Source organism: Berghia stephanieae, chromosome 1 (genome assembly GCF_034508935.2).
Source record: "Berghia stephanieae isolate SIO BIC M18660-M18661 chromosome 1, UCSD_Bste_1.3, whole genome shotgun sequence".
Taxonomy (NCBI): domain Eukaryota; kingdom Metazoa; phylum Mollusca; class Gastropoda; order Nudibranchia; family Aeolidiidae; genus Berghia; species Berghia stephanieae.
Genome location: NC_088360.1, coordinates 12363946 through 12378945, shown reverse-complemented (window position 1 = coordinate 12378945; position 15000 = coordinate 12363946). Strand labels below are relative to the sequence as shown.

Here is a 15000-nt window from a genome sequence, read left to right as displayed (position 1 = left end):
AAAAAAAGTGAATTGTGAGTTGTTTTCAAAGCTCAACATATCGAGTTATTTGTTTCTTTGCAACAATGCCAACGAATTTTTTTTTGTCTGTCGTTTGCTGATCGGCGCACTGTACTGTGACGTAGTATTTACAGAAGGCTTTGGGTAAATGAAGGCTACGGTCTAACAGTTCCCCATAATTAACGTCAAAATACAAGATGACGATCACCAAAAGAAAGTGAACAGTTATTTGTCGGTAGGAGTAATCAAGGAACTAATTGATCCAATTGGTTGTATGTACAATTAAATTCAACACAATATTCAATTTCTTTGAGCAAGCTGATTTTGGGATAATATTTTTCTCGCATTTTTCATTCTGCTTTATCTGGCACACTGTCTCATACACAACTTTTCCTTTTTTAATCCTGCACCAGTCTCGCTCCATAATTTGTTACCCAGAAGTAGCAAAGGCAAAAAAAAAAAAAAAAAAAAAAAAAAAAAAAAAAAGGGGAGGCGGGGGGGGGGGGGGGGGGGGGGGGGGGGGGGGGGATAACATGTTTTTGTTATGGATACTATAGTACAGTAAATTGGATAGACTTTCAACTTGTCCTCGACAGAGACTGAGAAAGCTGAATGAATAAACCAAAATACCCATATGGGTTGTGGGGTGATCTCTCAGAAGGAAACTTTCAATGTGCCCAAACAGTAATATACTAAAACTATAGAAATTATACCATTCTACACAAGTAAAGTGTGCGGGATTCGCCCTCTTATTTTCTTTTCACGTGAAATACCAATCATCAGGTATTATACTTATACTGCCAGCGTAATTGGTGCTTGTTTTTTGAGACCGTCCATAAGAATTAAACATGCGACTTTAATCATTGTAAGATGAATAACTGAGCATTTATATTTTCTTGTCTCAGAAAATGTTTTAATGGCGCTCTTATCTGTCTACAAGTACTACTATCAACCAACGATGTTAAGACTCATTTTCTCCTGTTATGAAAACAATTAAACTTACATATTTTAAAACCAAAAGTCGTTTCCCGACTGTCAAACACTTTTTTGCGCCTTTAATGAACGGCATTGTAAAAATTACGTCACCGAGCAACAACAATGAAGCTTACAATGCATTCTAGATGGGGAAAGGCTTTTTGGCACTTCGGTAGCCGAGCCTAAACTAAAAATTGTTGGTCTGTTTTATTCCCAAAACCTCAGCTCCCGTCTAATAATGCTTTTAACGCTGTCTGTATTAGTAAATTGGTTTATTCAGACTTATATAAAATCGGACGCTACCAATCAGGAGGCCGACGCTGAAAGTGAGGGAGGGCAAACCAGAGGCAGTAGACAAACAGAACAAAGGCAACCGTCAGTGTCTCCCATGACGAATGCATGCAACACTTGTGGAGAATATTACAGACAAATCTGGTGAGTCCATTGTGTTTAGAAACATTAATTAAAATTAGAAACATAAATTAAAATTACGCCCTTCCGCTACGGCATCATAAGATACCTTCGCTTAGGCATTCCATGAAGGAATATAATATAGATAGTTAGTGATAGTCCATCAAACAAGATGTCTGATGTCAACAGGAATCACCCATGTTGTCGAAGTGAGCAAATTGGGGGTTAATAACCTTGCCCAAGGAAAAAAAACGAAAACGCCCGAGGCGGGGCTCGAACCCGGGACCTTCCGGATCAAAGTCCAATGCTTTAACAACTCAGCCACTTCGCCCCCCACCCCATATGAAACATTAGAAACATTACCTGGATACCTCTGTATAGAGCTTTTAGACTTGGTGTAGTCACCTTAGCTCCTCCTCATCTATTAATGATTGGACCAATTTTTATAATTGAACTTGTTTCCTAGGATGTTGCTTATCTCCAACTCTGCTTTGAATTTATTCAAATTTTTTGCTGATACTGTGGTTTCTTGCAGTTTATTCCAGTTATTAACAATTCTAGATGAAAAAAGTTCCTTCTTTCATTTGTTTTAAAACGTTTGTTTTCCAGTTTCTTGCTGTTTCCTCGTGTCTGAATGTTCTTGTTTGGTTTAAGAAATCCTGCCTCTACCCTGTCTATTCCCTTTACTATTTTATATGTTTGGATCATACTTCCTCTTCTTCTCCTGTAATCTAAGGTCGGGAGATTTAATTCTTTCAATCTCTCACAATAGGTTTTGTCTTTCAGGTGTGTGATAAATTTTGTTGCTCTCCTTTGCACTCTTTCCAAACAGTCTTTGTCTCCCTCAAACTTCGGATACCATATGCAGTTGGCATATTTCAGCTATGCTCTAACCATAGTCTTGTAGATGGTACTCATGTGTTTTGTTTTCAGATTCTTGAAATTTCTTTTCACTATTCCGAGTGTTTTACCAGCCTTAGATTGAACATCTTGAATTTGCTTCTTGAAGTTTAGCTTCCTATCAATAAATACTCCTAGGTCTTTTTCCCCATTCGATTTCTGCAGGGGTTTTTCTTTCATTATATAGTTTGCTTCTCTGTTGTTTTTTCCTAGGTGAAGAACTGCACATTTATCTACATTGAACTCCATCTGCCTTAATTACAGATTAATTACATCTAATGTATTAATAGAAATATATGTATTAATGTATTAATAGAATGTATAAATAGAAATATATCTAAAGATACAAGTAGGGTCCCGATAGCTTATAGATCGATTCCGGGTGCAGTTGAAGACTTTTTCTGGAGGCCTTCCGAAAGCTCCTACATCCTCAGTATTCTTTGTCTTTTATAATGTTCTAGTAGGGGGTTTGGGAGGGGAGAGACTTAAAAAAAGTCCCCCCCCCCTCCCAAACCCCCTACTACGAGGGCTCTTTCAGAAATAACCGAAAAATGCCCATTGCTCAGCAACCAGTAGAGATTTTTTAATTCTGTAAACGACATGATATTCCTTATTTCCTTACGGATATTCCCAGAAATTATGAAGTGCATCATTTTGCGCAATGAATTTCTAGACGATTTTAAAGATGGCGGCTCACCTTGAAACTTGGTCAAAGGAGGAAATCAGAGCTGTCATACGTTTTTTGAACGCCAAAAGTCTGAATCCTACCGAAATTCATAAAGAACTTCAGAGTGTATATGGTGAGCATGTTATAAGCCGTACACAAGTCTATCACTGGTGTAATTTGTTTGAAGCCGGCCATTCCGACTTGACAGACAGGGAAGGGAGAGGGCGTTCGATAACTGCGACGTCAGAAGACAATGTGAAGCGAGTTGATAAGCTTATTCGTCAAGACAGGAGGTTGAAACTTCATGAAATCGCAAGCAGTCTTGAAATTTCGGAAACTTCTGCCCATAGAATTGTATTTGATGAACTTGGCTACAGAAAAGTCAGCGCAAGATGGGTTCCTATGCAACTGACCAACAATCATAAAGAACAAAGATTGGACATCTGCAGGGAACTTTTGAGAAGAAGCAAGAGCTCACGCAGGGTTCACGGGCTTACTGCCAACGCCGGCGGAGACGTTCTAGGGTACGATGTGACTTTTCTTGACAGCATAGTCACCGGTGATGAGACTTGGTTGCACCATTGCACCCCAGAAACAAAGCAAGATTCGATGACATGGAAACATCCATCCTCACCTGTCGCGAAGAAATTCAAAGTCATGCGGTCAGCAAAGAAAATAATGGGAACTGTTTTCTGGGACAGTCGTGGTGTTATTCTGTTCGAAACCTTACAACTTGGAGAAACAATCAATGCTGCAAGGTACTGCCAAACTCTTGACAAGCTTAGGTAGGCCATTCGCAGAAAGCGCCCAGAGCAGTTGACCAACGGGGTCATTTTGCAACACGAGAGAGAGAGAGAGAGAGAGAGAGAGAGAGAGAGAGAGAGAGAGAGAGAGATAGATGCGGGGGAGGGGGGGGTCTCCCCGGATACAAAAAAGTGTGTATTGGGGGGGGGGTTGTTCCCTTTTAAGGCATGATGTGATACTACGGAAGTCCTTTGAGCACGTTTAATGGATATTGCATTAAAAAAAGCTCAAGCTCAAGTAGTAAATAGCCAGGTTTGCCTTGATTATCTGCCAAAAAAACCTCCGACGTCAAAAGGAATCTGAGTCATGCAGGATGCACAAGAGAGCAATTTATGATTATTTAATTATTTTGCCTAAGAAAAAGAATAAAATGTTAGAAGAAAGGCTTGGAACTACGTGCACATATTTTGCAGATCTGATAGCCGAACACAATGACGGGCTTGTTTTAACGTTGTTGTGATGGACACTATAATCCGTTGGTTTGAGACTATTTCGATTTCCATTACAACAATGAGGCCATAGCAATTTGGGTTACCAGACCTGCAGATAATTAACTACACTTCGGCTCGAACCAAAGACTCCCGGTCATTTATCAACTTATTTTACCTAGAATAATGATAGTTTCTGTACCAATATAACCCCAAAGTCAACTCAGATTTCAGCTTATTAGAAATCATGCCGATTCCCTCCCGACATTGAAGTCTTAAATTGAAGTATGAAATTGTATCCAAAGCAAATGCCCATTAAGACTGAGAAAAATGGTAAACATAATATCAGTACAACATCACGGGATTGTAAACGGAGAAATAGCGTTACATACCTCTTGGCACAAAGGTCAACTCTATATAACATAGGTACATGAGTTCCATTCGCGAGGAGCTACCTAATTTTAAAAACCGTAATTTATTATACCAATAGTCAAAGCTATATCAAGCAGCCACAATCGGTCGAGATACACACACACACACACACACAAACACACACACATACACACACACATACACACACACAAACACATACACACCCACACATACACACACACACAAACACATACACACCCACACATACACACACACACAAACACATACACACACACACACACCCATATATATATATATATATATATATATATTATATATTTATATATATGCGCATATCCATTGCATTTTACATGCTTTGCAAGGGGCGAAAAAAGCAACTCTTAGCAATTGGAATGGGACTTGTGCTGATCTATCTTCCGAGTAGGCAAGGTTACTGTTCAGTTTTATCCCTTGTACTTTTCGGTCGAGACGTGATACAAAATAACTGGCCTTAATTTATTACGATGTTTAGTTTCAATATTCAAACTTGCTCAGCCGAAGGCAGTAGTGACTGTTTTCAAGTGTCCCTCTTCAGATATCCAGATTTGTCAAAGTTAGATTTCAAGCAACAGTTACGCTTTCAAAATTAGTGCACCAGCTCTTTGATGTGTGAGGACCAAAGCACCTTTTAAGCCCAACACCAGGTGCCTGGTACAAATTGCTGTAGTCATGAACAACATAAGTGTCATGACAGATGACATTCTGATTTTCCCTATTTTGCTGCTGAAGTGTTCAAGGACCACGTGGATTTGTCTGTACATTGAGATTAAAAAGAAAAGCTTCAAAGGTTTCGTACGCCGCACTTTTGTAGGCAGATAGACATGGAAATAGAAACAACTGTTATCGTGTGTGTTATCTCTTTTAAGGGTATGCACATAAGAGACATTCTTTTGTTGGTGGCTAACCAGCTCATGCAGCCCTGGTTTCCCCCACTTTATCATGTAAAGTGAAATGAATATAATTAACTGCTTGTTATTGGAAAGCACCTTACCATCATATTCTCAAACTGAGATATCAATTATTGCCAGGTACACAAGGAGGCAAAAAAATTCGACGTGACATGAGTCAGACCAGCATGTTAGTATTGAACCCTTAAAAGCGCCATACAATTCAAACCATGGGCGGTAGAAATCATGCATTATTTCTTAATGATAATTATACCTGTTTGGTAGGTCAACCTAATAGTTTTATTTTCAGCAAACCCATTTGAATAATATGTTGACTGATATGATCAAAATGTTGTAATATGTATGGACAGAAGGTTTTAAAAGAACGTTAGATTAGATCTGATATAAGTTGGCGTTTCTGGAGAATATGTTCATTTTGAATGCTTTAACTCATTGATTGATACATGTTCTTTTCAGCGCGAGATACCTGAACTCCTCGCAGTGAAGCATTGGCCGGAAGAAGCTTAACCCCTCTTGATGGAACAATAATATCATTGGATGTGAGGCAAGTGTTGAAGCAGGAGTATGTTTATAACCACCTATATCCTGACCGCGTTGCTGGTTGTCCAGATTCAATACTGGATCGCGCGAATACGACGAAATGGAGAAGAACCAATAGCTCCAGCTCCAAACGGGGAGGGCCCCGAAAGGAAGAGCAAAGATAAAGACAATGACGAGGACCAGGCCAGGCGTCCGGCCTTTAGATGTCCCAACCCGAGGTTGAGATAAAATGAGGTAACTTGATATGAACAAGAGTTTTTGTGGAGAATGCAGTGTCAGGAAAAAACCGAGAGAAAAACATTAGACGGTTTATATGATTAACACATTTGCCTTATCTGACTTATGCCCTCGGGGCAAATAAGCAAGGCTTTGCCAACGTTAGAAACATATTGAAATTTCATTTGTTAAGAATGTATGAGAAGGCAATGATGAACATCTTTTTATATACATAATATAAAATTACGTTTGTCCCTCTGCGGGAATGCTGTTATAAAAGTATTCCTGTAAAAATATGAATATTCAATTAAACATTTAACCAAAATGCCTAAAACAGGAAGCACCAATGTTGAACAAGTGTGCTATTAAGGAGGAGGGGGTTAAACAACCTTGCCTAAACAAAAAATGGTGTAGCTTGAACCTAGAACTTGCAGTATATGGTACAATGCATTATTAACTCGGACACCTGGAACCCTTTAAAACCAAGTAACTCTGTTATGTTGTACGAAGAATGGCCACTGGTTGAAAACGATCCTCTCATTTCTAACCGAGCTTCTAGTTGACGTTTTTTTTTTAAAAAAAAAGACAATTCTTTCGTGCCCATTCTCTCTGTTTGTTTTCTGGCTCTATATTCCACGCTGCCATTCTTGTTCACATCTCGTACCCCTTTGACTTAAATGCCCTAATGTTGAAACTTACAGCAAATTGAGTTAGATAAACTTGGGTATCGGGAAAGCTTTAGCCAAAAAGTGTTTTATTCCTAATTTTACTTATCCATTGCTTTTCTGTCAGAAATGTATTTGTTGTTTTTTGTCTGTTTTGATAGTATACCATTATCTCATCCCTTCAACATAAATTTATTCTGTAATGAATTGCATAACAAATGTGTATCCTAGATTGGCGTAATCTATTTTGTTATGAATTGCACTACAAATGCGTATCATAGACTGATGTTATCGATTTTGTAATGCTTTTCACTAGAAACGCAGATCCTATATTGGTAGCAGATTTTAATGGTGTCCCACTACTATGTTATGATGATCTATCCAGGACGCAAACTCATCACCGCAATCGTGTACGGTCGCGAACCCGTCCGGAAGAATTTTTCACAACGCAACGTTCAACTAGATGCTCTTCGGTTTCAGGGCTCTTGACCACAACGGGTACATGTTGGACAGGTGTCATGTGCCCACTGATAAAGTGAGTGTGCGGCGAGTCAGGTTCTCGACCGAAGTCGGTTCGTTGCCACCCAATGTCTCTTCTTGTTGGTGGAAAGGCCTGCAACTTCTCACCCAGTTCCGAGGAGTTGATGTCCCCGCCCCCTCAAGGGATTGAATTCGTCCAAACAGACTTCCATCTCGTATATGCAACTCTGTCCAAAGTCAAGGAATCTACGTAAAAGGGTTGCCGGGACTTATTTTGGCTCGAAATAGGGGCACCGTCCATTATGCGCTTGAGAGGGGTATCCATATTCCCCCTCTTTTTGATTTTCTTAAGCCAGTTGTTTGTAATCGTCTCCCATCGGATATTGGGGGGGGGGGGGTGGATTTTTGCCATTATCGGGCCCCATTCTCTAGGTGTTGTTGCCAATGTTCCCGACACTATATGCATGGGCTTATCAACATTCTTGATTCTAACCCACAATGGAGCGCAATACTCCGTGGTGGAATAGCATAGTGCCAGGGCAGACATCCTCAGAAGCGTTTGATTAACACCGCAAATTGTTCCCGGCAGCTTCCTCAGAATACTGTTGCGTTTCTCTATCATCATCTCCTTCGAAATGAACCCGATAGGTAAGGCTGCTGGTGTGCCAGCCACTGATAGGTGGAATGCAGTGGTCACGGTTTTTATGAAGTGTTTATCTTCAGGTACCACTTGTAAAGTAGGATTTGAGTTTGGTGACGACCTAACTGAGTACGCTTTCGAGACATGACCACACATTACTTTGAGTAAGGAGCGCCCAGTAGTAGTTGTTTGTAATGAATTGCACCACAAATGCGTTTTCTGGATTAACGTAATCTATTTTGTAATGAATTGCACATCTCAAAGTGACTTCATCTAGCCTCTATTATTATTTTAATGAATTGATTAGAAAATGTGCATCCTAAATTGGCGTGATGTAATTGAGGCTGTGTCAAAAGGACAGTTATGTTGTACAATACCAAAAGAGGTTATTATTGCTTCGTAAGTTTAAAAAAAGAACAATTTTCATCAAATTCTCTGGGTCTAAAAGTAAAAAAAAAATAATTCAAAAACTGACGCTGCACCCAACCATATCAGAAATAGCTTAAAGAAGAAACTATAAAGTGTGGACTAAATTGATGCTTTGTTCACATCTTTTCGACATTTCTAGAACTATTTCTTCTTCAATTTTGTTTGCAGATCATAACTTTTTGAATTATTCTTCATTAAAAAAACTCGCAGAATAACTGTTGAAAACGAAATCATGTATATTCAAAAAAATTCAATATAAATTATTGAGAAATATTTATTTGACGATTGGTTTAATAGATACACCTCAATTTTGCCATATCGAAGATTGTGACGTAATCCTAAATTTTGATGTGATCTGTCGATCCCTCATTTTGCTTTATGACTGTGCGTAGCCTTTTTACCCAAGATCCAATTGTTTTTCTTATTTCTTAGATAATGATTCGATTCCATGATTTTTGACTTGATTCTTTTTGCTCTGTTTTTGTGTAAAACGTTGTATGACTCATATACAGTTTGATATCATTGTCCATATTATACTGTAGTCGTATATTTTATAAGACTTTGTTATAACCGGCATAGCTTAATCAAAGTATAAACGTAAGGTCTTGTTCTTGTTAATTGCAAATTTTCGAAGGTTTTTGATTTCTTCTTCATATTGAAACAACCTCAGATTTTTTTTCCAGTAAGATTTAGGAACAGTCTCAAATTTGATGACAAATATACAATAGTCCAGTGTTATGAACCATAGCTTGTGATTTGTAGTTTCGAGGTTCCAGTCCCGCTGTGGGCTGTGCAATGTCGAGTTCTGGGAAAAAGCTCTTTATTCAGATTATCTCACTATACCCAGGAGTAAAATGAGTACGTGCTAGCATTGTTGTCTTTGTCGGAAAAAAGATAACAGTGCTCTACAGGCTTCATGTCTCGTACTACATGTGAAATGTTGCTGCTATTGACTAGGAACCCTTGTAAAGTTCGTTTAACACAGTAAGTAAATATTGCGTTACATAACATCTCAATATTTGATTTCACTTTATTATTTTCACAGAAATAACCGAAAAAGGTCAATGATCATTTAGTGGTCATTCCTCATCTGACCAACCGGAGAAGTGTGAAGCAGAGCACGAACCTTAATAATTTCAGTTGGAAAATATTTCAAAATCATACAGCCATGGATCCCAAAACGTATACATACTGCTCAGACCCTGCTTGCGATTGCCATTCATTTATGAAACGATTTTTTGCAGTTAATGGTAAGAGACATATATTAGATTTTATAGATTGTAACATAAAAGAGATAATTGCTAATGCCTTTTTTTTCTAAACCTGTTGTTAAATTTCCAAGCCGTAACATATTTGACATACACACACATATATACAAACACACACATATACACACACACATTGTTTATTCGAAATTATGTTATAAAAGATGATATAGGACTAAAATATGTTTGGACCATTGTATAAGTCAATTGTTAGGCCTGTCCTAGAATATGATGTAAACTGTGTTTGGATCCCCATGTACAATCAATAAGCATAGGAAATAATGTCAGACGAGGAAAGCTTATCAACTCCAGATCTCACAAGCGTAAAATATAGCAGGCTTCGTGGTGAGTTAATTCAACTATGTTATAAAATTGTTCATCATAATAATATAATATATCTTTATAGCGCCAATCCCTAGTTACGCAGCACAAGACGCTCATTGACAAGTGGGGAAGTCATACATGCTACACAAAAAATTACACAGCTCATATATTATGAACTATTTATACACATACAGAGTTCTATTCAAAACATCATTAAAGACAGAAGAATACATCAAGTGTGATTTAAGGTACTTTTGAATGTCATTTCAGACGGAAATAAAATACTTTACTTCTAACAGTTAATGGCAGTGAATTCCAGACATTTGGGGCGACATGCCCTATCAGAAAATATTTTCGAGCCTTTTTTAGATACACGAAGAAGGAGTTGATTTAATATAATCTTTATTGTCCAAAACATTTCTGGATTCCTGGATCTTTCTGGATCTTAGGGACCGAGGAGGGTCATAACGGCATAAAAGATCTGACAGAAGCTTTGTCCCAAAAATAAACTTTTTCATTTTTAATTACCAAAAGAGATTGATTCATGTTGTTCTGTGTCTCTATTCACAAAATGGACGAGTTTTGTTGTTGAGTAATTTGGTGAATGTAAAAGAATGTGTCAAAGTTCATTGATTGTATGATGTGGCTCAAACAATCCTTTTTAATTCTCTCTTGTTACTTTTACAAGATGTGCTAAATTAAAAAAATATATTTCAGTAAAATTAAAAAAAAAACAAATTATAAAATGATATGGTTCATGGCAAGGTTAACATTTGTAATGGCATTAAATTTGAACCATGTCTAAGGCATTGAAAAGATATTATATTATACTAGTTAGCATCATAGAAGGTAAGATAGTATATATATATATATATATATATATATATATATATATATATATATATATATATATATATATACTATGTGTGTGTGTGTGTTTGTGTGTATGTGTGTGTTATATAAATTATATCATGGTGACGCAGTTGTCGTGGAACAATTTGAAATGGCCTCGTTGTAATGCTGTGAAATTTGAATTCATGATTATTATTATTATTATTATTATTATTATTATTATTATTATTATTATTATTATTATTATTATTATTATTATTATTATTATTATTATTATTATTATTATTATCTCATCATCATCACTATAATATTGTTATAAGATATTATGCATTTTGGCCAGAAAGGCCTAAAATGATGTGTACTCAGGTATTGAGATCACCTTGGTCTAAAATATACTTTGAATCTTGAACCTATCATGCTTTTCACCCATAACCTTATATTGTCCTATTCAGAGGCGATTCCTCGATTGAGAACTTCTCGGAACTACCCAATCCGCAGTAAAACTCCACCACGAGTCCCATCAAACATCTTAACACAAGACTCCGCCAAACGCGCGCTCATGCTTAAGAGGAGGTATCCACGGCAAAACCCGATTTCCAAAATTGGGGCTAAAACTGGGTTTCAGGTTGACCAGTGCCCTATGTCATTGGTCCAGCACCCAAAAGACTGGGATTCAGATATGTCCATTCCTTTGGAGCGAGATCCGAACCTCTTTAAACAGAACAAGAGGAAATATTTACAAAACGTCAAAATGATTTGATAGCCAATATTGAATGGTGTTTTTGGTAATGGCAAGGGCTGGTGTATAATTCCTAGCTATTGGCGCTGATGTTGATTGAAAGATGGAATAAAGCCTACCACAGATCACAGACAGGTGTATCTTTTAGTTATTATGATATGTTTGTATTTTGGTGTGTCATGAATAACTCGTTACAATAAGGTGTTGTTCCTGACATCTACAAATTTACTTGTGTAAAATTCCTTTTACAAAGTTCAATATGCAAAAACAAACAAACAAACCAAACAACCATTTTAAAACCCAACCCCATCAAAAAAAACAAAACAAAACAAAAAACAAAACAAAACAAAAACAAACAAAACTATCGTCCTGTCTCTAACCTTCCGTCTCTATCAAAATCTTGGAAAAGCTTGTGTTGTTGACACATATTAAAAGAGCTTTTCTGGAAGGAAATATTTATTTTTCATATGAGGAGCATATTTCGGGCGTGAACATCACTTGTTAGTGTTAGGGTTGTCATTGGACACCGGTTCGTGTTCTTTGCTTAAATCATTAAACTTGTTAACACATTTTGACACGATTGGACACTATCTTCTTCTTTGTCTCTATCAAGCAAATAAAAAAAAAACACTTTCAGGATCTAAACCATTTTCAACTCTTTACGTAGTCAGAAATGTTTTATTGATGTTGTTAATGAAAATGGAAATGTATAGCTTCTTATAGATTGAGAATCACTGGTGGAATATAAAATGTCCTATCGAAACAGCCAATTGTGAAAGCGTGACGGCCACAAAATGTTTCTCTAAATACCAGGATAACGTTTAACACTTCAGGGGTCAACCATTTGAGTTCCTGGGCCATTTGCATAAAAATGGTGGCCAAGATAATTCGGTAGTCGCCTCCTGTTATGGCATTGTCACCGAGGCCATTTGAAGTGGCTAAGACCTTGTCGGTCCACAAATAATTGTTCCATTAGAAGAAGACGATTAAAGGAAACAAAGAAGGAAATCGTGAACAGGTCATCATGATCCCATACAGATTAGCGATTGTGTTAGATAATTCTGTGGCCCTGTTTACAAATCGAGTTCTACAATAAAATGAAAAAAATATCAACACTTAACATCATATCAAGGATTGACACAGTTTTCATCTTACTCAAGCTTCCTTTTATTAATCAGTATAAAGCATGGAAACAAAAGGAAAATGACCTAAAGTACGCATTTATTGACAGGAAAGCTACATTTAAATTTGTTATTATCGTAGAAAAAGCTAGTCAGCTATAGAATAGTTAATTAATAGAAATAAGTTGACGCGGATATATGTACGACTATTAATAAAACATTCAGAGAATCGGGAAGTTTCTTGTGGAAATATAATAATATAAAAGAACTGATAGGCCTGTCATAACACAATGAAAAACAACTATCTCCCCTTTAAACGGGCAAAACAAAAATAGATACTGAACACAATACATTTCTAATCAAGACTGAATGAATCCTAAACTGCTAGAACCGGTGGACTGTAAAATGGTATTGAACAAAAATAAACAATAAAACTTCATAAATATCAAAATACCTATTACTGAATGTTTCGGACTGAATCAATAAGACTTAAATATTTCAAGTAACATTCAGAGTCAAGTGGAGTATAACCGCCGTAGTAATAGTTGCCTGAATTAAGGTTTGGAGTTCAAAACGTTCGGTGTTAATTATTTTGCTTTTTTATTGAAGCTGTTCTATTCATTTTGTTAAAAATTTTCCCACCACACTGATCCTGATAATAAAAAAACCCATCAAACATCGGAAGTTATTTTAGTGTACAAAGTATTTTTTTTTGAATACTCATATTGGGTCTAGTTTACTACTGTCGTTTGCAATGCTCTACCTGCCTCGAGGAAGGGTTTTTAAAACCTTCTTTTGGTACTTTTCTTTATGCTTTGTTTGGCACTATTTCATTCTTGTCATACACCAGTGTGTGTTTTGTAAATTTTTACTTTGAAAGATTATCTACGTTAACTCACAGCTGTATTAATACCAGTAGACCTACCCAGTGGCAGAAAGCTTTCAAGACGAATAAATAGAGGTCCTGAATGAGTCAATAAAATGGAGATAAAGATAAAGGGAGTAAATCTGACTCATGAATGAACAACACAAAACAAACGACGTTTCGGCCTTTGGCCTTTTTCAAATAAACACAAATACATATATATATTTATATTAGATTGTCATAATAATATAGGCGAAAATGTGTAAATGTGTGTGTGTGTGTGTTTTTGTGTGTGTGTGTGTGTGTGCAATGGAAGAGAGAGATAGATTGATAGATAGATAGATAGATAGATTTATAGATAGATAGATAGATAGATAGATAGATAGATAGATAGAGAGAGAGAGAGAGAGAGAGAGAGAGAGAGAGAGAGAGAGAGAGAATGAGATGACGTAATGATATCAAAACTTACAAATTTTCGCCTATGTTATTATGACAATTTAATATAAGTATATATGCATTTTGTGTTTACTTGAAAAAGGCCATTCATGAGTCAGATTTACTCCCTTTATCTTTATCTCCATCTCAAGACAAAACACGAATGAAGGTGTTGCGATATATAAAGCAGAAAAAAGAAATAAAAAATAGCCATCTGTGCATTGCATATCTGGCAATATTTCAATATAAAAAATCATTAAAGATAATTTTAGGTTGTTGTTTTTGAGCAACTTACCTTCATAGTCTGCCGGAATGACAACTGTTTCATCTGTCTCTGAGAAGCGTCCGTTTTTCTGATCCACCAATACATTCCGAGCCAGGAGTTTTCGAATTGACCTTTGATCAAAGAGCAGCAAGGGTTGTGCCATGTTGATGGGCAGAGGACTGTCCCGACGGGTCAGAATGGTCATGGCATTGCATTTGACCACCTGTTCAATAGTGAGCAAGACAACAACAATATGAATCAAATCCTAGAACTAGAACTAGAAGTGATGTAAATAAATTGATGCCGACCATACTATTCCGAATTCGTGGTACAAAAATCGGAATTGATGTGTATGATACAGTGATAGACAAATGATAAAGACTAATACTAATACAAGAAAAGTTCATACTAAAAAAATCAGACAGCGTGTAGACGCTCAGGCCGTCTGATTACCGGCTGCCATTACACCAAAGAGGTCAGGTGATCTTTGATTAGAAATAATCTTGTAGTCATATTTGGTAAAACAAACTTGAGCTTTTATATAGCGCGATATCCACTGAATGTGCTCAAAGCTCTTTACAAGAGATCCCTAGCAAAGAGAAACACTTAACAAGTAGGACAAGACATGGCGCCTGTTAG

The 15000-nt window shown here is 36.9% G+C and overlaps 2 protein-coding genes across 5 annotated transcripts in view; one reads left to right on the top strand and one right to left on the bottom strand.

Annotated features, from left to right (window-relative positions):
• LOC144968125 (uncharacterized) overlaps nucleotides 1–15000 on the bottom strand; it is a 50760-nt gene that overhangs the window by 20752 nt on the left and 15008 nt on the right. For all 3 annotated transcript variants that reach the window (XM_078906138.1, XM_078906151.1, XM_078906147.1), the window contains exon 3: nucleotides 14392–14584. In XM_078906138.1, the coding sequence (XP_078762264.1) occupies nucleotides 14392–14584 (193 nt within the window). The remainder of the gene's footprint in view (nucleotides 1–14391; nucleotides 14585–15000) is intronic.
• On the top strand, nucleotides 1065–11805 carry LOC144968114 (uncharacterized). 2 transcript variants are annotated; one of them, XM_078906126.1, is made up of 4 exons: nucleotides 1065–1410; nucleotides 5982–6069; nucleotides 9541–9745; nucleotides 11389–11805. In XM_078906126.1, the coding sequence occupies exons 3-4, from the start codon at nucleotides 9664–9666 to the stop codon at nucleotides 11694–11696; spliced, it is 390 nt and encodes a 129-aa protein (XP_078762252.1). In that variant the 5' UTR covers nucleotides 1065–1410; nucleotides 5982–6069; nucleotides 9541–9663; the 3' UTR covers nucleotides 11697–11805. The 2 variants fall into 2 exon arrangements, with proteins under 2 accessions (XP_078762252.1, XP_078762244.1); XM_078906118.1 differs by having other exon boundaries at nucleotides 1101–1410; nucleotides 5982–6299.